The sequence below is a fragment of the Phyllostomus hastatus genome, unplaced genomic scaffold (genome assembly GCF_019186645.2).
Source record: "Phyllostomus hastatus isolate PE091 unplaced genomic scaffold, TTU_PhHast_1.1 phas_scaffold_93, whole genome shotgun sequence".
Lineage (NCBI taxonomy): Eukaryota > Metazoa > Chordata > Mammalia > Chiroptera > Phyllostomidae > Phyllostomus > Phyllostomus hastatus.
Window position 1 is genome coordinate 16,475,716 of NW_025334042.1, and position 22,435 is coordinate 16,498,150.

General features: G+C 45.2%; 1 protein-coding gene across 8 annotated transcripts; it reads left to right on the forward strand.

Moving 5' to 3' along the window:
- The first annotated feature begins 36 nt into the window (after positions 1-36).
- On the forward strand, positions 37-22,435 carry RNF41 (ring finger protein 41). 8 transcript variants are annotated; one of them, XM_045829283.1, is made up of 7 exons: positions 37-276; positions 2,453-2,636; positions 14,222-14,334; positions 17,495-17,766; positions 18,666-18,801; positions 19,214-19,317; positions 20,160-22,435. In XM_045829283.1, exons 3-7 carry the CDS (start codon positions 14,245-14,247, stop codon positions 20,509-20,511), a joined length of 954 nt encoding a protein of 317 aa, XP_045685239.1. In that variant the 5' UTR covers positions 37-276; positions 2,453-2,636; positions 14,222-14,244; the 3' UTR covers positions 20,512-22,435. The 8 variants fall into 8 exon arrangements, with proteins under 8 accessions (XP_045685239.1, XP_045685238.1, XP_045685241.1 ...); XM_045829282.1 differs by having other exon boundaries at positions 37-208; XM_045829284.1 differs by lacking the exon at positions 37-276 and adding an exon at positions 1,472-1,574.

Below are 22,435 nucleotides of genomic sequence, written 5' to 3' on the forward strand. Positions count from 1 at the left end.
CGAGCTTCCGCCGGGTTGCGTAGCAGCGGTGGGCGGGGCAAAGGACTGTCTCAACAGCTCCGAGTGGTTGGAACCTTTCTCCCTCTCCTTCCCTTCCCCTTCCCCTCCCAGGAAAGGCTGAGGCACGGCACCGGGGCTGTCCCGTGGCCGCTGCGGCCTCAGCTACAGCCCGGCTGGGGTACGGAAAGTCCAGGCCGCTTCCAGGGCGGTGCGTACTGCGCCTGCGCGGGCTCACACCTAAAAGAGGGTGTGGGAAGGGAGGGGGCGATGTCCCAGGTATTGGAGCCGGGGTTCGAGATATTGGAGGGCAGGATAAGGGGTGGGAGTAAAGATGAAAAATGGAGGAAGGGAGCAGCAATAGGAGGAGTCGGGAGGTGATAATGGGGTGCAGGAGGGTGGATTGTTGGGGAGCTCCATTGGAGCCTTAAGCGCGGGAGGGTGCCTACGCGGGCTGGAGGGCAGGAAGGAGGGGACCTGGGTGAACAACGTGGTGTTTAAATGGGCAGTGATTGACGGGCTGGGAGGAGAAGAGAGCATTCTGGGGGCTAGCCCGGGCAGGGGTGGTGGAACCTGAGCCCCCGCCTTCTAAGCGCCATAGCTTGGCTCCTCTCCCATGCCTTGTCTTTGGCAGCCTTGTCTTCCTCCTCCATTCCTTCCCCCCCCTCCTACCCTTCCGTGAAGGAATCTCACATTCCTTACATCCCTGCCCTGGGTTTGCGGCCAAGCCCTCTTCGCAGGCTTCACACACCGGAAAGCCTTCTCCAATGTAGGACACGGGAAATAGAGGAATGGGGAGGAGGGGTCTGAAGAAGGAGCAGAAAGCTAAGAGGGCTAAGGGTGTTTTGCTTAGGGGACTCACAGACCTTGTCCCCATTCAGAAACTGACTTTATTCCGCCTAATAGCAAATTTGACTGTTAGGATCACTGAGCCACTGTTCTTGGGGACTGGGCCGTGATAGTGCTAGTCTAATCCCTTACTATACAGGTGGTTTTAGAATCTGACAACGGGATAAGAAGTTACTGGCAGATAGTTTTCGCCCAAATAGGAATGCAGTAGACTAGTGGTAGCGAATCTGAGTGATGCAATAATGTAAATACCCTGTGTGTCCAGCTGACTTGTGACTGGGTCTGGTTCCCAGTAATTGAAAAGAAAAAACAAGCTTCTTTCAAGCGTTTCCTTACTGGTCCTCAGTACTCTAAATTTATTTTGCATTCTGTTACTACAAATACCTTACCTGAGAATAGCAGTATTAAGTATGCTTGCACATTTATCATGCCATTTGATTTTTCAGGACAACATGTAAGGTAGAAGGCAGGTAATCATTTCCCCTGTTTGACAGAAGGGTTACATGGCTTGCTGAAAGTCATACAGTTAACAAAGCTGGGACCAAAAGCCAAATCTCCTGACTCCTGGTCCTCAGTTGAGAAATCCTGTTTTGTTATGGCCGAGGGAACATTGAAGTAGGATTAACTTCCCCAGCATGGGCAACTATTTGCTTTCTAAGTCTGGACTTTGTTACTAGAAGAGGACAGAGCAGAGCCAACAGCACTGGTTCCTGGAGGCATTTCTTGAGGTACGGGGCATATGCCAGGGTGCTGGGCAATACTGTGTTGTCAAAATGAAAGAAGCTTTATACCCTCCTTTGTATTATGGATGGGGAGAAACATATCAACTTACTCCCATCCCCCAACCACAGGGAAGAGAACGTGTGGTCTGGCATTGCACCTTTATCTCTGATTAGTTTAAAAATAGCACACTGAAGGTGTTGTGGCTGATGAGCGTAGTCAAGGAAGGAGTATGTACAAGACTCAGAAGGGCGTGTGGGGGTGAGGAAAGGAGTTTGGACGGCAGCTATTCTGCGTTGTGTTGACTTGATCTCTCAGCACTGTGCGTTTGAAACCTGGTCTCCCTCTGCTTGGTTTCATCCTTTTAGTAATGAGTGCCTCTTCAGCCTGATCATACTGCTACCTCTAACCTCGGTTGCCTACCTTGGAATAATTTCTCATTTTACTGCTCTTTTTTTTTTAAAGCCTGTTCCCTTCAGGAATAGGTTCTCACTTGGGAAGTTGAATTGCACCTGTACCAACATTTTTGAGTATCTTCTTATGAAATAGTATTTTCCAATTGGAAGATAGGACCAGAATTCTTTTTGGTAGTTATTTGCACGAATAAAAGAATCTCTGTGGACTTCACACTTCTCCCCTTCTCTGCCTTTCTTCTTGTCCTTTTTTCTCCCCATCTCAGGTATGTTTGAATCTCCTGGGCCATGCTGTGATTCCTTAGCCAAAGGTTTTGCTCCATAGGTGGGGGTCCTGTATACCTAGTGTAGAAACCTTAATGCACTTGTCTCATCCTTCGCAACAAATCGCCAGATCTGAGTCTGACCAGTCTTACCGCCACGTGGAGGTCCTTACCCTGACTCACCTTTTTCTTCCTTGTTCCTATTAATAGAGTGCTCCTGATTGTGACATCACATCCATCCCTTTGGTGATAGAACTTACTCTGGGAAGGAAGACTCAGTTGGAGAATAGCCAACAAGATGGGTTACTGGGAGCCTCTCCTGAGTGGCACTGAGTGGAGGCATCAGGGGGTTGGAGCCTTGTGAACAGGGAACCTGCCCCCCAACACTTGGAAGGTAAAGAGCCTTGATTTAGAATCCCATTCCAGGCTTCAACCCTCTTCTCTGCCATTTGGGTTGCTTCTGCTCTTGAAAACCTGCCTCTTAAAACTTCTTTCTGCATAAATCTTTTCAAGATTGGCCCACGTTGTTCTTTGTATTTTTATGCCTCAGTGTTCTTTTTCCAAATTGAAGAAGAAAGTTTATTTAGAAAGTCACACATAAAGGTGGAAAGCGGTGAGCCAGCTGGGCCTCATGGGCTCAGGAAACAAGTTACAGAGGCAAAAGAAGGGCCCACGTAACTTAGGAGAGAGAAAGGCAAAGGTTGTGTGTCTGGGGGAAGGAGAAGGGGGAAAAGCATGGGCATGCTCCCCAAGACAGCAGTGCCTAAGAATGGGGTGGGGAAAGGCACTGGTGTGTGTGTGTGAGAGAGAGAGAAGAATGGAGGGAGGGAAGGAAGGAGGGAATTAACTTTTACCTATTGGTAAATTGCTTAGTAAATTTTATGTCTTTTTATGTGTTTATGCTGGATACTCACTCAGTGGGCTCAAGCCTACACTTTAGTTTGACAAGGATTATGCTTTCTGTTTCCTTTACTTGTCTCTCCTGTCAAGGGAGCTGTGCCTATAGGACAAAGGTGAGATTTGGGGTAATCACAAATAGTACTTGGTGCTGGTAACAAGGTGAGAGGTCCTGGCTGCCTTTGAGGCCCAGTAGGCCTCATTTTAGAAATTAGATACATTTTTAAAATTTTCTCTTTTTTTATTGTTGTTCAATTATAGTTGTTCCCATTCCCCACCCCCCCCCCATTACTCTCCCCTGGCCTACCCACCCCCCCTAGGTGTTAGATGAATTCTTGAAGAATTGTATACCCTCTGGATTCTTTTGTAAAGTGAATCCATTAAAATGGTTTCACTTTACAATACTAAAGAAGCCTAACTTTTAAATCTGCTATAGTAAATCCAGTGTGGATCACAGCGTTTTGGAATTGAACAGAAAAAGACTCTTTCTTTTCACTTAAAAAGTCAAGAGAGTTGCCCAAAGAGAGCAAGGTCAGTTAATGGTAAAGCCAGAACACCTAATTTACCTATTTTTGTTTTATATGCTGAACCTGAGAATCATGGGGTTTGTAGAATGCCTTAGAACTTATGTAGTCGTGGGAGGATTTGAGATCTTGCTTCCTGGTGTATGTCATTAATTTGGCTCAAATGCTTATAAAACTTAAACAGTTACATAGTCCAGTATGTAACTAGACTATGATTTCTTTATTTTTTTAATTTGTTTTTATTTTTAAAGGAGGTTATTTATTTATTTTTAGAGAGTGGGGGGAGGTGGGAGAACGAGACAGAAAAACATCAATGTGTAGTTGCCTCCCCCGTGCCCCCCACTGGGGACCTGGCCCACAACCCAGGTATGCACCCTGAGTGGGAATTATACCAGTGACCCTTTGGTTCACAAGGTGGCACTCAATTCAACTGAGCCACACCAGCCAGGGCTAAAGATTTAATTTATTTAGAGAGAGGAAGGTAGGGAGAAAGAAAGGGAGAGAAACATCAGTTGGTCACCTCTCACACACGCCCCAGCTGGAGACCAGACCCGCAGCCCAGGCATGTGCCCTGACCAGGAATTGAATCAGCCACCTTTTGGTTTGTGGTACGATGTCCAGTCAACTAAGTCACACAGGCCAGGGCAAGAATGCTTATGGAACAAGGAAACTAAAGCCCAGAGAGGTTAAGAAACTTGCCCAAGGCCGCACATTTGGTCAGTAATAGAGCTAGAACAAGGACTCAGATTTCTGGATTCTCCACTCAGTTTTCTTTTTTCCAGACCTATTCCTTCTTTGTGAGACAGGGAGGTAGCGATGAAATGTTTGGGGGATGCCTATGAAACCCTTCACCGACTAATTTCATTTCTTTTCTTTTCTTTTCTTTCTTTCAAGATTTTATTTTTATTTTTAAAGAGAGGGGAAGGGAAGGAGAAAGAGAGGGAGAGAAATATCAATGTGTGGTTGCTTGTCGCGCACCCCTACTGGGTGGGAACCTGGCCCACACCCCAGGCATGTGCCCTGACTGGGAATTGAACTAGCAAACTTTCGGTTTGCAGCCTGGCCCTCAATCTACTGAGCTATACCAGCTAGGGCCTGACTAATTTCTTCACTAGGCTGAAGTTCCTAGGAGTTACCTCTTTCCTTAAGGGGCCTTTTCCTTCTGTGTCTCTGGTGGGGTTTGTAATTGGGGCTGGAGACTCCTCAGCCCTCTGTACATCTGTTGTATTCAGGGGCAGAGAGGAAAATTAGCAGAAGTGAGCCTACAGCACATATACCTGACTTTACCCTTACACTTTTGCCAAGATTAGTGACAACATGCCTAGTTACCCTGAAACACTAATGATTCTTATCTAATGTTTCCCTTGAGTGAGGGTGTGGGTGTGCATGGTATGCACACCTGTATGTGGGTTGAAGAAATCCTGAATAAGGGAGGATAACTGTTCAAGTTCCTTTACAAACAAACTTTTGAATTTCTAGCTCACTTTAGGGGCACACCAAAGAAAACAGCTGCAGCAGTAAGTTAAAATGGTATAGGAAGGGGTCTCTTGCATTTTCATAGTAATGCTGAGCAGGAATAGAGAGAGAGACCCCAGGGTAACAGTGAGGAAGGAAAGGAGCACAACCTGGTTTGGCTCTGGCCTGCAGAACAGCAGGTGGGGAATGCCGTTTTCAGTTTGGGTTCAAGATGTTCAAATCAGAGAGGCTGGCGGAACTCCCGTAAACCTGGAGGGACACCTCAGCGCTGCTTCACTGCAGTTACCCAGTTTGAGCGGAACGTTTTCCTGTCCTCAAGGAGGATATCCAGGAAACTGCTTCCTGTGGTTCTGGCCCCTGACTGTGACTTCTGGGGTGTCTGTGGAAAGGTATCCTGGCCCCTTGACAGCCCCGCAGCAGCGTTAAGAGTCCTAGAGAGTAGAAGGGCTAATCAAGGAATCTAGGCTGTCAGCTGGACTGTCTGCCTAGGGGCGGGGCAAGGAGCTGGCTGCCAAGGTGGTAGGGATCCATGTCCACATTGGTTCCCTGTAGGTGACAAATAGGGAATACCCTAATAGGACTGGAAATCTAAATTTCCCCTGAGTTACTGAGGCAGTACCACAGAAAGAATGCATGTATAGGAGGGTGGGTAAAATGGGACTCTTAGCAGATAAAGCCCAAGGGCTGGGTGGAGGGGGAGTGTGTCGATTTAGGAGGAACAATGCTTTACAGTGAGAGCTTTGCAGCTCCTAACCCTGGCTGGTGGCTTTGCACATCTTCTGTCCACCTGTGCAACAACTGAGGCAAGTTCTGAGCTGTTTATTTTGGGGATATAGGATCTAAGGCCCCATTAAGATAAGTTTTCAGCCCTGACTGGCATGGGTCAGTGGGTTGGGCGTCCATCAGCAAAGCAAAAGGTCACTGGTTTGATCCCAGACAGGGCACATGCCTGGGCTGCAGGCTGGGTCCCTGATTGGGGGCCTGTGAGAGGCAAACCAATCAATGTTTCTCTCCCTCTCTCTCTCTCTCTCTAAAAATAAATAAAATCTTTTTTTTAAAGATAAGTTTTCAGAATTTATATTCCTCATTAAGACAATATCGTTAGCATTGGTTTAAGATAAAAGTTCAGTGAAGCGCAATACAAACTCTAGGCCAGTTTTCTACATAGCAACAAGGGTAAAAAGGATAATGTTACTTTAATTTTTTAAAATTTTATTTATTTTTGGAGAGCGGGTAAAGGAGGGAGAAAGAGAGGATGAGAAATATTGATGTGAGGTTGCCTCTCGTGCGCCCTCTGCTGGGGACCTGGCCCACAACCCGGACGTGTGCTCTGACTGGGAATTGAACTGGCAACCCCGGATTTGCAGCCTAGTGCTCCATCCACTGAGCCACACCAGCCAGGGCAGGATAATGTTACTTTAATTTTGCCCCCTGCTCTAAGGATAACTGATTTTCTTTAAAATATTAAACCTTGCAGAAATATATAATCTAGATTGAAGGTATAATCTTAGCATCTAGATTTTTTAAATGTGCACTCTACAAATATTACTTTTTATTTTTAATTGTTTTTATAAAAATTAGACCATACTATACATACTATTTTTGCAATTTGCATTTTTCAGTTTGAGAGGCAGATTATCACAGTGGTTAAAAGCTTAGACTCTGGAGCCAGTCTGCCTGGGTTTGAATCTGACTGAACTACTTGCTAGCCATGTGACTTTGGACACATTTTCTAACCTTTGTCACTGTTATTCATCTGTAAAATACGGACAATGACAGTCCCTACTTCATAGAGTAACTCATAGAGTTGTAAGAATTAGATGAGTTAATATATAAGAAAGCTTAGGATAGTGCCTAGCATATAATAATGTTCAATAAGTGTTGACTTAGTTATTATTTAATTGTAAATTAAGTTGTAAATTAATATTAATTACTTGTAAATTGTAAATTATTTAATTGTAATAAGTAAAACATGATCATTGTAGAAAAAGTAGGGAAAACCAGTAAAGAAAAACAGAGTGAAATTCAAATTATTATAAGTCTACATTTAGAGACAGCCTCTCTAATGTACATCCTTCTAGGTGCTATCCAATATAAATGTGTTCACACATAAATATAAACATACTATTTAATAAAAATGACACTATAATATATAATGTGCATAAGTGTTAATTTATTATATAATAAGTAAGTTATTAATAAGGAACAAATATAGGTAAGTCATATTATTACTACATAGTATCTCATTTTATGAATTTAAGGAGTTCTGCTGGATATTTGTAGGGTTTTGTTATTTTTTTCTATTATAAACAATGATTAGATAAACTACCTGGCATACTGGTTTTATACCCTTCTGTAGTTATGGCCTTAGGCTAAGTTCCTGGAAGTGAGAGTGCTAGGTAAAGGGTATGTACTTTTGGGGGGACATTTCCTACTTTTTGTTATGATTCAATTTGATCTGCTTTTTCTTGTGAGAGTACATTGTTTCTAGACCTTGCTATAGTATATTACATGTTACATGTATATCATGTATGATGTATTACACATATGTGATATACAACACATTATGTAAATATTTTGGATCTTTTTTATTTTAATCTTAATGCTTTCACAATTTAGGGTAATTACAGATTTATTTATTTGAATAGTGAATACACACAGACTGTATTCTTTTTTTATTTTGTTGTTTTTTTATCCTTGCCTGAGGACATTTTTTCATTGTTTTTAGAGAGAGAGGAAGGTAGGGAGAGAAAGAGAGAAACATCAATTGGTGTCTCCCATATATGCCCTGACTGACCAGGGATTGAACCTGTGGCCTTTCAGTTTATAGGATAGGGCTCCAGCTAAGAGTCATACCAGCCAGGGCTGCCACACTGAAAATCCTTTTCTTTTTAAGATTTTTATTTATTTTTAGAGAGAGGAGAAAGAGGGAGAGAAACATCGATGTGCGAGAAACATTGAGTGGTTGCCTCTCACACACCCCCAGTGGGGACCTGTTCCACAGCCCAGGCCCAGGCCCTGACCGGTTCAGTTTGCGCCATTGCTCAGTCCACTGAGCTACCAGACAGGGCTTACACTGGGAATCTTTTAAAAAGGCACAAAGAGCCCTGGCTGGTATGGCTCAGGTGGTTGCTGTGTTATTCTATAAACTGAAAGGTTGTGGTTTCCATTCCTGGTTGGGGCACATGCTAGAGTTTTGGGTCTGGTCCCTGCTTAGGGTGCATAAGAGAGGCAAACTGTCCATGTTTCTTTCCCTCTCACTCTCCCTCCGTCCCTCCTCTCTAAAATCAATAAGCATGTCCTCTGGTGAGTACTAAAAGAAAAGGCACAAGGGGCCCCAGCTGGTGTGCTAAGTGGATTGAGTGCTGGCTTGCGAACCAAAGGGTCACTGGTTCGATTCCCAGTCAGGGCATGTGCCTGGGTTGTGGGCCAGGTCCTCAGTTGGGGGCATGCAAAAGACAACTAAACATTGATGTTTCTCTCTCTCTTTCTCCCTCCTTTCCCCTTTCTCTAGAAATAAATAAATAAAATCTTAAAAAAAAAAAAAAGAAAAGGCACAAAGGGATAATTAAGGAAATTAAAATTTTCCTCCTCTGTTTCTTAGTTACCCCTCCTCAGCAGCAACCACTATAGGTAATTTCCTCTCTGTTCTTCTGGAGAGTTCCATACATACGTAAGGATGTACACATACATAGTTTTTTGTGCTCATGCTGGCATACTTTACATTCACTGTTCCATACCTTAGCTTTTTTCTCTTAACAGTATGTCTTAGCAGTCTTTTCATACCTGGTACATTTTAAAGGAAGCAATATTTTTTCCCTATAATTTTGTAGCTATTATACAGAAACTAAAGTACCATCTATTTATTTAATTGAGGTAGGTGTTGTATAGTCAGCAGTTCAATAGATGAATTACAGATATTTGGAGATATATTTGCTTTCATGTAGAAGCCATCTCAGAGAGCCCCTCTTCTTGACTTTCTCTCTTACCTCTGTCCCTTCTGCCCAGCTCGGTGTCTGGACTATGAGAATAGCAGTAGCTATCATCTGGAACAGAAGTAACCAGTCTTAGGTTGCATTAATTGAAGTAGAGAGGAGAGAAAGTAATAGTCCCAGTCTGTCCATATTGGTCAGCTCACATGTGGGACTCTGGGTACTTTATTTTAGAAGGACACAGGCATTCTAGAATGCTATGAGAGAAGTGCGTCTAGGCTAGATACTTCTCATCTGTGCTCTTTCTACACCCTGTGTTGACTTTTCCCAGGAGTGTCTGGGCAATGTGTGGCTGACTATTGGGTCCTGTCTAGAGGATTCGTGCCCGGGAATGTTAAACTGAATGGTCTCTTACGGCCCATTCTAACTCTAAAGGCAAAAATAAGACTGTCTTAACCAGGTCAATGGGAAAACTTCTGAGTATGATCAAATTCTGCCGTCTTTTATTCTTGTACTTCAAAAGTAAAAGCATTCCTGTATTTTTTTCTAAAGTAATTTCTAAATTTTTAAAAATTATTTTTCCATATTTGTATAAGACTAAAATTGAATCATTATTTTTTAAGAAATGTATGCTCATTAAAATATTTGGTAATTAAAAATAGAAGAGTATGGCCCTGGCTGGCGTAGCTCAGTGGATTGAGTGCAGGCTGGGAACCAAAGTGTCCCAGGTTCGATTCCCAGCCAGGGTACATGCCTGGGTTGCAGGCCATAACTCCCAGCAACTGCACATTGGTGTTTCTCTCTCTCTCTCTCCCTCCCTCTCTCTTTCCCTCTCCCCCTCCCTTCCCTCTCTAAAAATAAATAAATAAAATCTTAAAAAAAAAATAGAAGAGTATTATCCTTGGTTCTACATCCAAGTAAACCACTGTCAACATTTTGATATTTCCTTCTGATCTCTTTTTTCTTTTTTAAAATGTATTGATTTTGAGAGAGACAGAAAGAAACATCAATTTGTTGTTGCACTCATGCATTCAGTGGTTGATTTTTTTTCCAATTTTTAAAAAAAGATTTTCTTTATTTTTAGAGAGAGGTGAAAGGAGGGAGAAAGAGAGGGAGAGAAACATCAATACATGGTTGCCTCTTTCGTGCCCCCTACTGGGGACCTGGCCCGCAGCCCAGGCCTGTGCCCTGACTGGGAATTGAACCAATGACCCTTTGGTTCACAGGCCAGCACTCAGTCCACTGAGCCACAGCAACTAGGGCTCATTGGTTGATTCTTGTATGTGCCCTGACCTGGAATCAAACCCACAACCTTGGTGTATTGTGATGATGTTTTAACCAACTGAGCTACCTGGCCAGGGCCTCCTTTTGTTCTCTTTTTATATATAGATTATTTATAAATATTTGTTTTTTAAACAGATCTGTATTCAATTTTGTGTCCTACTTTTTTCCACCTATTATTATGTTATTGCATATTCCCCAGAAACATCATTTAAAATAAATGTTATTCCATCAAATGGACTCATTACCATAATCACTTAACTATACCTTTATTGTTGATTTAAATGAATAAATATTTTTGAATAAATGATTATCTGATTTTTAAAAGTTTACTGGTATGATTTTTAAAAATCTGTATGAGCCTCTTTTTTTACCATTCTTTCTCCTTTGCTACTTCATCCCCCTTCCTGTTTAACTTAATTCCAGTGATCAGAGTCTCTCCTGTCTATCTTTCCCTTTTCACTGGTGCTTTCCTCTTAGTATGTAAACACGCTCATGCCTGTCTTATAAAGAAGAACAGCTCACCAAGTGCCATCCCGTCAGGTCGCTGGGTTTGTGACTTTTCAGCAAGCCTCTTCAACACCCAGGAAAGTGGGCAGGAGGGGGAAACCAGCAAGAGGGATAAAATAGCTTTATGACCCCAGTACTGTGATATGCATTTAAGTGAATTACTTGGTGCCGATTTACAGTTCTCATTTTTATGCTAATAAAAGATTTTTGAAACTAAAAAACAAAAACAACTCCAACGCAATCTGAAACACAACCCACTCCCTCACACTCCTCTTTTCTTCTAGCTAGTTCTCTCTCTTAATTAAGGAAATCAAGCTTTTAAAAAAGATTTTATTGATTTATTTTTAGACAGAGGGGAAGGGAGGGAGAGAATCATCAATGTGTGGTTGCCTCTCGTGCGCCCCCTACTGGGGAATCTCGCCCACGACCCAGGAATGTGCCCTGGAATCAAACTGGTGACCTTTTTGGTTCACAGGTGGGCGCTCAGTCCCCTGAGCCACACCAGCCAGGGCTGAAATCAAGCTTTTCATGAGTTACTTTCAGGTCCTATCTCTCTCTCACCTCTTGTTCACTTTGAACCATTGCAGTCTGGCTTCCATTTCCAGTAGCCAGGCCAAGGTGGTTGACCATGACAATTGCAAGGAATTGTTAGTAAGCCCAAGGCCCTGGACTTTGAGGGCCTAGAGATGGATGGACAAGCACATAGAGAAATGGTGGTCATGGAGGCCAATGTAGTTGTAGCAATGTCACAGGCTGTCACTGTTCTTGTATACAATGGATAAAGACAGATACATGGTTCCAGAGGGAGCCTTGTGATTTCTTGTATCCATAAGTTTGTGTATTCATCAGGATTTACCAGTTGAAAGAGACAAAAACCCAGCTCAAACCAGCCTAAACGTAATAGAAAATTTATGTGTTCACGTAACTGATGCCAAAAAGCTGATGGTGGCATTACATGTGACTGAACCCAGGACCTCAGAGGATCTCATCAGAATTTGATCTCTCAACTCTACTTTCTTCATTACCGGCTTCATTCTGTGAGCAGGCTGCCTTTCTTAATGGCAGAGATGGTTACCAACCACTCTGATTCATACATTCTGCCAGCTGTGCAATCCCAGGGGAAAGATCTTCCCTTGTGAGCTCCTGTAGAGGTCCCAGGTACCCCAAACTCACTGTCCTGGGTTGGGTCACATGTCCACTAGGAACTAGGGTAAGATTCCTAAGGAAAAACTGGAAAATAAGATGTTAGGTAAGTAAAAGAGTAGATGTCCACTCTATCCTGGTTGCTGGGAAGCTCCCAGTTAAGGAAACATTTAAAGATTTTATCTTATTTTTCTAGAGAGGGAGAGAAACACTGATGTGTGAGAGAAACATTGATCAGTTGCCTCCCACACGCCCCCAGTCGGGGACCTGGCCTGCAACCCAGGCATGTGCCCTGACCGGGAATTGAACCAGCGACCTTTTGGTTTGCAGGCCGGCGCTCAATCCATTGAGCCACACCAGTCAGGGCAAGGTAATATTTAAATATACCAAACGTTTCATTGATTTGTAAGGAACTGTGCTTGGTGCTACACTGAATATAGAATATGAGTTTCTGCTCTTAAGGAATTTTTAACCAAGTAGTAGAAATTAGATGTATACATAAATAATGGTTATGATCGTGTATTGAGTGCCTACTTTGTGCCAGCAGGTACTTTGCTAAATGTTTTATATGCATTATCTCTTTAAGGACCACTTTGTGAGAGTCACTTCTATTATTATATCCATTTTATCTATTTATAAAAAAAACAACTTGAGCTTTGGAAGTTTACGTGGTCTGCCCAGGGTCACCCAGCTAATGGGTAGTAGAACTGGGGAGAACCCAGTCAGTTTTAACTCAACCCAGTCCTGTAGTTTAGCTTGCATTTGACCTATCGAGGTCTTTTGGACTCATCCCTCCCCTCCCCTTTGAAATTGGACGGCTTGAGCCCTGGCTGATGGGGCTCACTGGATTGAGCACTGGCCTGTGAACCACAGGGTCGTCAGTTCAATTCCCAGTCCGGGCACTTGCCAGGGTCCCTAGGTAGGGGACATGGTCCCTGGTAGGGGACATGTGAGAGGCAACCACACATTGATGTTTCTATCCCTTTCTTTCTCCCTCCCTTCCCTCTGTCTAAAAATAGGTAAATAAAATCTTTTTTAAAAATTGAATAGCTCAGTTTTAATTCCCAAGAATCTGACTCAGCGTGTTTTCCAGGGCATTGCAGTTGCTGGTTGGTCTGTGGGTCGACTACCCTTGCAGCAGGGGCCCATCTTTGACCCACTCAGCCCAGCAGTGGGATATCTGCACGGGAGACTCGGTCACCCTTCAGCGACCTCCTCTTTGGGTGTGACCCTCAGGCGCCCAAAGGAGAGGCATGGCAGCCCCACTGCTTTTTGAGCCCTTGCTCTCCTGAACCTCCGTCCTTCTTTGTCCCCACTGCCACCACCTAAGGCCAGATTCTCTTCTGCCTAGATGGCCTTCTCCATTCTCACTTGTGTCAGTAGAATGATTCTAAAGGGGGACTTTTATCCAGTCATTCCTTTTTCTTTTTCTTTTTCTTTTTCTTTTTTTTAAGATTATTTATTTATTTATTTATTTATTTTTGGAGAGGGAAGAAAGGGAGATAGAGAGAGAGAGAAACATCAGTGTGCAGTTGCTGGAGGTCATGGCCTGCAACCCAGGCATGTGCCCTGTCTGGGAATCGAAACTGCTACACTTTGGTTCGCAGCCCACACTCAGTCATTCCTTTTAAGCGTTTCGGTGGCTTCCCATAGCCTTCGGGATGGAGTTCAAGCTCCCTAAGGCCTGACCCTGCGTTCCCCAGCCCTGCATCTAGACACTACTTCCCTCGAGCCCTTCAGGTCTGCCTTTTTCTGAGCCACTTAGCGTTCCCCACATCCATCATATGCCGCTTACTTCCGGGCCTTTGAATGTGCTATTTTATGTGCCTAAAACCCTACTGCCTGCCCTGCCCCTGTCCCTATCACCTAGCTAACTGTTGCTTGTCCTGGTGGTGACACCTAGTCCCAGGAAGCTTCCCAAATCACCGTTGTCTTTCAGCCTGGGTTGAGAATCTATGCCTCTTGCCTTCATAATGCCCTAAACTTACTCTGTCAAAATATTTACCACTTCATATTTTAAACATGTGCTATGTAGTGTCTTTTCGAGTTAGAATTAAGTTTCCCTAGTCATCATTTTCCCCCCTGAAGTGACTGGCACATAGCAGGCTCTCAATAATTTTTGGACAGATGAATGGGTCTTAGCAATGAATTCAAGTTGGCACGTGTTTGTAGGCTTCTTCTGAACTGGCCTCTTTTTCCTCTGTGGTTCCTTCCAGGCCCTGGGTTTCAGTGATGAGACATGGGGTATGATGTAACCCGCTTCCAGGGGGATGTTGATGAAGATCTTATCTGTCCTATTTGCAGTGGAGTCTTGGAGGAGCCAGTCCAGGTGAGTCGGTCTGATGGCAGGTTTAGTGGGGCAATAGATAGCAGTGGAGCCAGTAGAAAGTATTCATAGGTAATGGGACCAATAGGGACGTCACCGTTCTGACTCCCCATGGCCCTTCTGACCCTCTTTACACACACAGAATGGAGGTTTGGGGCAGAGGAGCAGTGGCGACTGAGAGGAACAGGCCCTTCCAGAGTCTGTCTAGAGGTGGTTGCCACAGGAGTCCAGTGCTTCAGATTTTCTTCTCAGGTCACTGAGGTTTTTCTGCTGTAAAATGGTCAGTTGTTTGTTTCTGTCTTTTGACAGTAGCTTGAGGACTTCCTTTCCTCTTCAGGGGCCCTGGCTAAGTTCTGTCTTCCTACCCACGACCGAACTTCTGGACCCTCCGGATGAGTTCTCTCTGCATTATGATGGTGTGTTTTGGGTAGTCAGCCAGTCTCCCTGCAGGCCCTGTCTACAGCCTAACAGATAGGAAGTAGGGAGCTGTAGGTACTGACCTATTTTCTTCCTGGGACTTATTGGGAAGACCAGTTTTGGAGGCAGCCATCTAGTCTGCCTTTGGCGTGAAAGCTGCCGCCTTCAGTGGGTCGTTTCTCCACCAGCCTTGCCAGACCAGAGTCAGTTGTGTCTTCCTGGGGCAAGTATGAGGAGAAGCTGACGATTAACAGGCAAGTGTGATGAATGAGATGAATGCTTTTCTTTTTTTCTTTCATGAACTCTTTATTGTAGTTTTTTCCATGACCATTTAGTCCGTTTATACTCCCCTCCCCCTGAGATGAATTCTTAACAGTTGTATTCCTGGGACATCATCATCATCCTGCATGGTCCTGAACTCTGCAAATACCAATTAATCCTCTGTCACTCCTGGCAAGCTACAGGTAATCCCTTTTTTCAAACCAGGACACTTGTCCCTGAAGTCTCATGGCCCTTCTGCACTCACTGGTCACACAGCTCACTGCATCCTGGGGTTCCTTGACCCTTTGAGTTATTCTTACTGTCCAGAGGAGCACAGATGCCTGAGTTGAATGTGATTCAGCCTGTATTCCATCAGCAGCTCGCCCTGGATCTCTTTCCTGTCTTCCAGGCCTTTGCAGCATCCTGCTATTAGAAGCAGATCGGCTGGGTGTGGAGCAAGCTAGCCCGGTGTTGTCAAGAGGTCAGGGGTGTGTCTGTTCCCTCCCTGTGCTGGCAGGGCCTTGTCTGTTTTTTGGCATTGTCATTTGAGGTGAGACATGTGTGGAGAGGTCAGTGGCAGTTGCTGACTATCTATCAGAAGCACCCCCTGCCAACATCAGGGTTCACTTTCTGAGGAGCAGGCCAGGCAGACCTCATGGTGCCAGGTTAGCAGCCGCATTTCCAAGAGTAGGAGGCCCCTGCTAGGGATGCTGATTTCCCTACATCATATTTATTTATTTATTTAGTAGGTAATAAATTCATATGGTTCAGAAATCAAAACAGTATAAAAAGGTATACATTGAGTACTCTTGCATCCTTGTCCCAGTCCACCTAGTCCCTTCATCAATATCTATTAGTTTACTTGGCGTCCTTCTAGTATGTATGCGCAGGTACGTGCACGTTTGAAGATAAATATAAAAATTTGCCCACCTTTCTTCCATGAAAAGATAGTTCATTCTCTGTATTTCTGTAGGGGTGGCAGGTTTAGTTAAGATGGCCACAAGAGAGGTGACAGTTCAGCTGAGATCTGAATAAGGGACTATTCATGCTAAGATTTAGAGGAAGAGCATTGCAGGCAAAGAGGAGCAGTAGAAGCAAAGGCCCTGAGTCAGGAATGACTGAGTGTGGACAAGGACAGGAAGAAAGCCCAGAAGGCCTGAGCGCAGTGCTGGGAGCGTGACATGAGGTGAGGAGAGGGCAGAGCTAAGGGCCGGATCAAGCAGAATGTTACAGGTCCTGAACCAGTGTTTGGATTTATGTTAAGTACGGTGGGAAGCCATTGTAAAGTTTTAAGCAGGGGAGTGAGATGATCCTAGTATGTATTTTTAAACCACCCCTCTGGCTGCTGAAGGTAGAAGGGAGTATAAAGGGGCAGGCAAGGTGGAAGTAGGGAGACCATTTAGAAGACATTTAGTCATAGAGATGAGAAATGACCACTTGAACTGGGTTAGTGGTTGTAGAGATGGGGGAAAAGTAGACAAATATAAGATTTTTTTGGAGATAGGGTTGTCTTTGAGAGAAAAATAAAAACCAGACAGTTAGATTGGTGATGCTGACAGCGGCTGATTTCCTCACAAACCCTTCTATGTTCAGTCTCTGGTGTCTGGTCCGTTGAAGGCAGAAACTGTCTTTCTCTTATTGTACGTCCCTAGCAAAGTACATGGGACATAGTAGGCACTTCATTCATTCATTCATTCATTCATCAACACCTACTAAATGCTTATTGTGTATGCCCCATGCTAGAGGCCAGATAGTGTCTCCATAGAGGCCAGAGAATCCTCTCACTTTGAGGAATTAACTTACAGGTTACCTGAGTTATCAAGGAAGTAGGCTGAAATGTGATCTTTATGAAACTGAAAAGAATGTGATTCTGTGAAAAACCAGCCCCGTTTTTGAGGGTAGGTATGACCATTGGGACTACTCAGGGCAAAGCATCCCTCATAAAATATGAACTTGGACCCACACAAAGAGGACTCTTAACCTCTCCCCAGGAGTTTTGGGCTTTTGTTTTTTGCTTTTTTACATTGAACTTTTGCCAGTAAATCTGTTCCCCACCTCCGTTATCCTTCAGAACCTATATTGAATTCTGTCCTCTGCCCTGATTGACCTAGCTTAGAAAGTTCTCACCCTCCTCTGGATTTCTTCGGTAATTATTGTGTGTGCAATCCAGTCGGCAATTAATAATTGACTGCCTTATGTCATCTCTTCTATTGTCCTGGAATATTATTTATATCTTATTGCTATAAAACTTAGTTACTTGTCTTACATTACAATCTAATTGGGATCTTAAACACAGGAAACCTATCTGAAGCCTGTCCCCCATAATACCTTGCTTGTCCACAGTGCAGCTGTACTTGGCTGTGATGCCAGGGACCTCTGGTCCTGGAGGCTGCTCAAAGGCTTGATTGGCTTTTTTGAGTTACCATATACAGGCTCTTAGCTTTTGCTAATTCTGTTGTGCCCTTTTGCCCTGCTCTCCCTCTAGGCACCTCATTGCGAGCATGCTTTCTGCAATGCCTGTATCACCCAGTGGTTCTCTCAGCAGCAGACGTGTCCGGTGGACCGTAGCGTAGTGACGGTTGCCCACCTACGCCCAGTACCTCGGATCATGCGGAACATGTTGTCAAAGCTGCAGATTGCCTGCGACAACGCTGTGTTTGGCTGCAGTGCTGTTGTCCGGCTTGACAACCTAATGTCTCACCTCAGCGACTGTGAGCACAACCCAAAACGGCCTGTGACCTGTGAACAGGGCTGCGGGTGAGACCCCTTCCCTTCTTTGCCCCACGTGGACACAGGATAAGGGCTTTCCCCTTTAGGCCCCTGTCTCTGGATCCCCTGCCCCCTGGCCGAGGTGCACGTAGACAAGGAGTGTTCTCGGCCTCCATGGCATCCTGCCCCAAGATCTCACTTTCATGCCGCTTTTCCAACTGTGATCTTTTTGTTCTTGCTTGGACATCAGGGAGACAGCAGTTCAGCAATCTGCAGATAGCACTAGACTCCATTTACTTTATTCTTCCCTTTGAGTCAGTATTATTTTCTCTTTGTCAGATTGGCTGCTCTAATTTCCAGCCTTCTCATATTTCCTCTTGCCCTATTTTTTTTTCTTTGGGGTGTGAAATATTTGATTAAATGCCGATAGGGCTGTGAATCTAGGGCTTCTCAGGAGTAAATGCACAGGCAGAATCTGTAGGAGGAAAGGAGAGCCGTGTGGTAGATAAAACATGGACTTAGAGAGGGAAAGAAGTCCAGGTAGCAAAGGGGTGAGAGGGGATCTGGGGAGGAGAGTGTGCAGAGAATAAACAAGAGGGGGACTGAAGTTAGAAATGAATGACTGTTAGCCCTGACCAGTGTGGTTCAGTGGGTTGGGCATCGTCCTGCAAACTGAAAGTCACCAGTTCAGTTCCTGGTCAGGGCACGTACCTGGGTTGCAGGCCAGGTCCCTGGTTGGGGGCTTATGAAAAGCAACCCATGGATGTTTCTCTCGCACTCTTTCTCCCTCCCTTCCCCTCTCTCTAAAAATAAATAAATAAAGTCTTTAAAAAGAAATGAATGAATGTTAGAAATTTGGGGTAGGTGAACGCCCTCTAAGCAAGCTTCTGCCTTTGCCCACATGTCCCACTGAATGCTCCTGTGCTCTTTTTCACTCTGGGCGGCAGCCTGGAGATGCCCAAAGATGAGCTGCCAAACCACAACTGCATTAAGCATCTGCGCTCAGTGGTACAGCAGCAGCAGACACGCATCGCAGAGCTGGAGAAGACCTCAGCTGAACACAAACACCAGCTGGCAGAGCAGGTAGGGCCCAGAGAACATGGGGAAAAACATGTCCACAATATGCAAATAACCACATGCTTGTGGGTGATATGCACCGTGTGAGCTGCAGGTCTGTGCCTGTGCTCACACACCTGGCTGAGGACATGCTGTGCCTGCAGCTCAGTTGGGAATCAGATTAGAGCTCTTCTCCCTTCCCTTCAGCCCCTCCGTGCCATTCATTCACCTGCCATTTGTCAAATATCTTCTCTGTGAAGGGACTTTGCTGAGCACTGGGGATACAGCTGGGAATGAAACAGTCATATCCCTGCCGTCCTAAAGCTTATAGTCTGGTTGTTCCTCCAGTCTCTCGGTTGCCCTCATTCTCAGATAAACTTTTGTCTTTCACCTGCTGTCCACCTTAACCTTCATCCCTGGTTCTATTTCCTTCCAATAGAAGCGAGACATTCAGCTGCTGAAGGCGTATATGCGTGCAATCCGCAGTGTCAACCCCAACCTTCAGAACTTGGAGGAGACTATTGAATACAATGAGATCCTAGAGTAAGTTTCACTCAGGACATGGAGTTACTCCATGCTGGCACTGAGCCCTGAAAGGAGGAAGAACATCAGAGTGGCAGTGGGAGGTGATAGGAAGGCTGGGCTGGGGCTGCCACTTTTGAGATGTTGGGATGAGGGACAGGGCCAGAGAAGATGATAACCTTATTTTGGGGGTGGGTAGAAGGGAAAGCTTACCCAGGGATGCCATATCTCCAGGATTAAGTGAGTACCCAATTAGGTGTGGAGTGCTAGGAGAGCCAAAAAGAAACAGGAGATATTGTCTGTCTTTAGGTAGCTTACAATCCAGAGAAGAAAAGAGGGTGTAAATCCAGAAAAAGTATTCTAAAAATGCAGCGAAGTAAACAAGCAAAGTCTAAGGTTCTTTTCAGTTCTGGAGTCCTTACATCTCATAGACTAAAGTGTTAAGAGTGAATCAGTACACGTAGAGCAAATAGTGCTGTCTGGGACCCAGTATAGAGGAGAAATTTCTTCCTTCAGTAAACATTTGTTGAGCACTTAGTACATTCTGGGCACTGTGTGCGCTATTGGGATTTTTAAGAAAAATATCAGGGACCCTACATTCATGGAGTTTAATTGGGTAACCTGGTGACTCAGATGGGACCAACTAGGGAAAGATCAGTAGTTTCTAAACCAATGATGGATGGAAGGAAGGAAGGAAGGAAGGAAGGAAGGAAGGAAGGAAGGAAGGAAGGAGGGAGAAAAAGGAGGAGGGAGGGAGAATAGGGTTAAGCTAAGTGTAGAGCGGGTGGTCATTCCCACTGGGGAAAGAAGCAATGCAAAGAAAGGATGAGCTGGGATGACCATCTCCATCTTCCTCTCCACAGGTGGGTGAACTCCCTGCAGCCAGCCAGAGTGACCCGCTGGGGAGGGATGATCTCCACCCCGGACGCTGTACTCCAGGCTGTGATCAAGCGCTCCCTGGTGGAGAGTGGCTGTCCTGCCTCCATTGTCAACGAGCTGATAGAAAATGCCCACGAGCGAAGCTGGCCCCAGGGTCTGGCCACACTAGAGACAAGACAGATGAACCGGCGGTACTACGAGAACTATGTGGCCAAGCGCATCCCCGGCAAGCAGGCTGTTGTGGTGATGGCCTGTGAGAACCAGCATATGGGTGACGATATGGTGCAGGAGCCGGGGCTGGTCATGATATTTGCGCATGGCGTGGAAGAGATATAGATTTTGGTGGGCTGGCAAAAAGATGGAAATCAGAAAATCTCATCACTCCAGTAGCTGAGCCCTGAGTCCTCCCCACTGTCCTTAACACTGTGGCTGGTACTTGAGCCACATCTCCCTGCTCTTCTGGCACTGAAGGGCCCTGGAACACTTTGCTCAGCCTTTCAGGTGGGAAACCCAGATTCCCTTCTTTTGCCTAATTTCTTCCCCTCAGATGTCTGTAAATTTTCAGTCTGGGGAGGGAAGTCCCCATCTCTCTATGTTTTCCTGCCTGGGGTCCCTGGTTCCAGACATTTTCAGAAAGCACAAAGGTATTCCTTTTCTCCCCAGAGTATCGGGGTAGAGCCAGAAACCTTGAATCGTTACCCTTCTTCAAAACCAGGGAATTGAGCAGGCAGGCCTATTGGCTCTCAGCACTTAGAGAGCTACTCTGGGGAGCAAACATCCTGAAGAAGCAGTAAGGGGGAAACCCAAACCCTAGAAATAATGAGCCAGCAACTAGCCATGACTCATCGATGGCCCTTAGGGGAAGACTGGACCTCTGTGCCAAGCAATACCTTGTTCGGCCCACCTTAAAGGTGCAGGCTGCCACTGGGTCTGCGCGTGTGCAAGCTGGGATGCCGAAAATTCCCAGATGAACTCTCCTTGCCTACACTTCCTCTTAATTAGGGAATGACAGGAATGGGGTAGGGGTTAGTCTGTTGGGGTGAATATGCTCAGCAAGAAGCAGCACCCTGGCTTTTGCTGAAATCAGGTAGGCAAGCGCCTCTTGTGGCACAGGCTGACAGTTCCACTGCCCCTCCAGCCCTGAGATTGTAACCGGTTATGCTGACAATTTCCTTTGGCCATTGTTTGTTTATATTTCACTCTCCTCCTCCCACCTTTTTTTTTTTTTTTCCCTTAAAGAATGGCCTGGTTATGGCTACCCCACTTTTCCAGCCTGGCCACATTGTTGGCAGTTTAATTTATTTACTTTTTTTTTTTTTTTTAAGAAACGAAAAAGAAAAAAATTAACAAAATGTAAAACTTTTCTTTCGCTGTTCCTGTGGTGGGGGTTCTGGATAGGGTGGGGCCGGGGTGGGACCTGTTCTATGTTTTCCCTTTTCAGTGCAACCTTTGGCTTTAATATAGAAAGGGCCAAGGGCATCCTTGGCTGAACGAATGTCTGCCCCAGCCCTCCAAACCCCATCTGAGATGAGAAGCCTCCTCTATTCCAGCATCGATGCCTGAGCCCTCTGCAGAACTTTGCTCCCGGCCCTTCCAAGGTCTCATTGTAAAAGAAACTCCCCTTCCCCATTTCCTTGGAGATACGTAGCTGGGTTCTAACCTTCACTGGGCAAGGTGGAATAGAAATTAAGTCTTTGTCTCTGAATACAGGCAGTAAGTACTCTGTCTCACCTGTGCACATAAGGACTGCAGCTCCATTTCAGGCCACCTGGGGCATTCCCTGACCTCTGAGGTGACTGCTGACAGAGTAAGAGAAGGGGAGGAATAGTGGGTGTGATTGTCTTAGTGTGCAGGTGGGAGTGGGGTGGAAGAGAGATGGCCATCAAATAGCTTCTTCTCTTGGAGTTTTACTCCAGGCCAGCTTGCTGTCAGTCCGCGTGGTTGGGCCATGGTTCCACTGGTACTAGGGCAGAGGGGGACAGCTGGAAGGGAGTGGGGAGCAGTCATACTTTTCAGCTCCAGGACGTTGTGCTCAGGAATTTGAAAACGCTGCTATACTTAACCTGGTCACTACATTTCTCACACTCCCTGCTGCCCCTGCCTGCCTTACCCCTCCATACCCTCTGCTGTCACCCTCAGGCAGAGCCAGGAAGCTCAGGTCAGGCATCCCTACCCTTTGCACTGGTGTCTCTGCAGGTTGCTGATTGTGCTACTTGTGGTGTTTACTGCACTAATAATAAACCTTTCACTCAACTCTAAA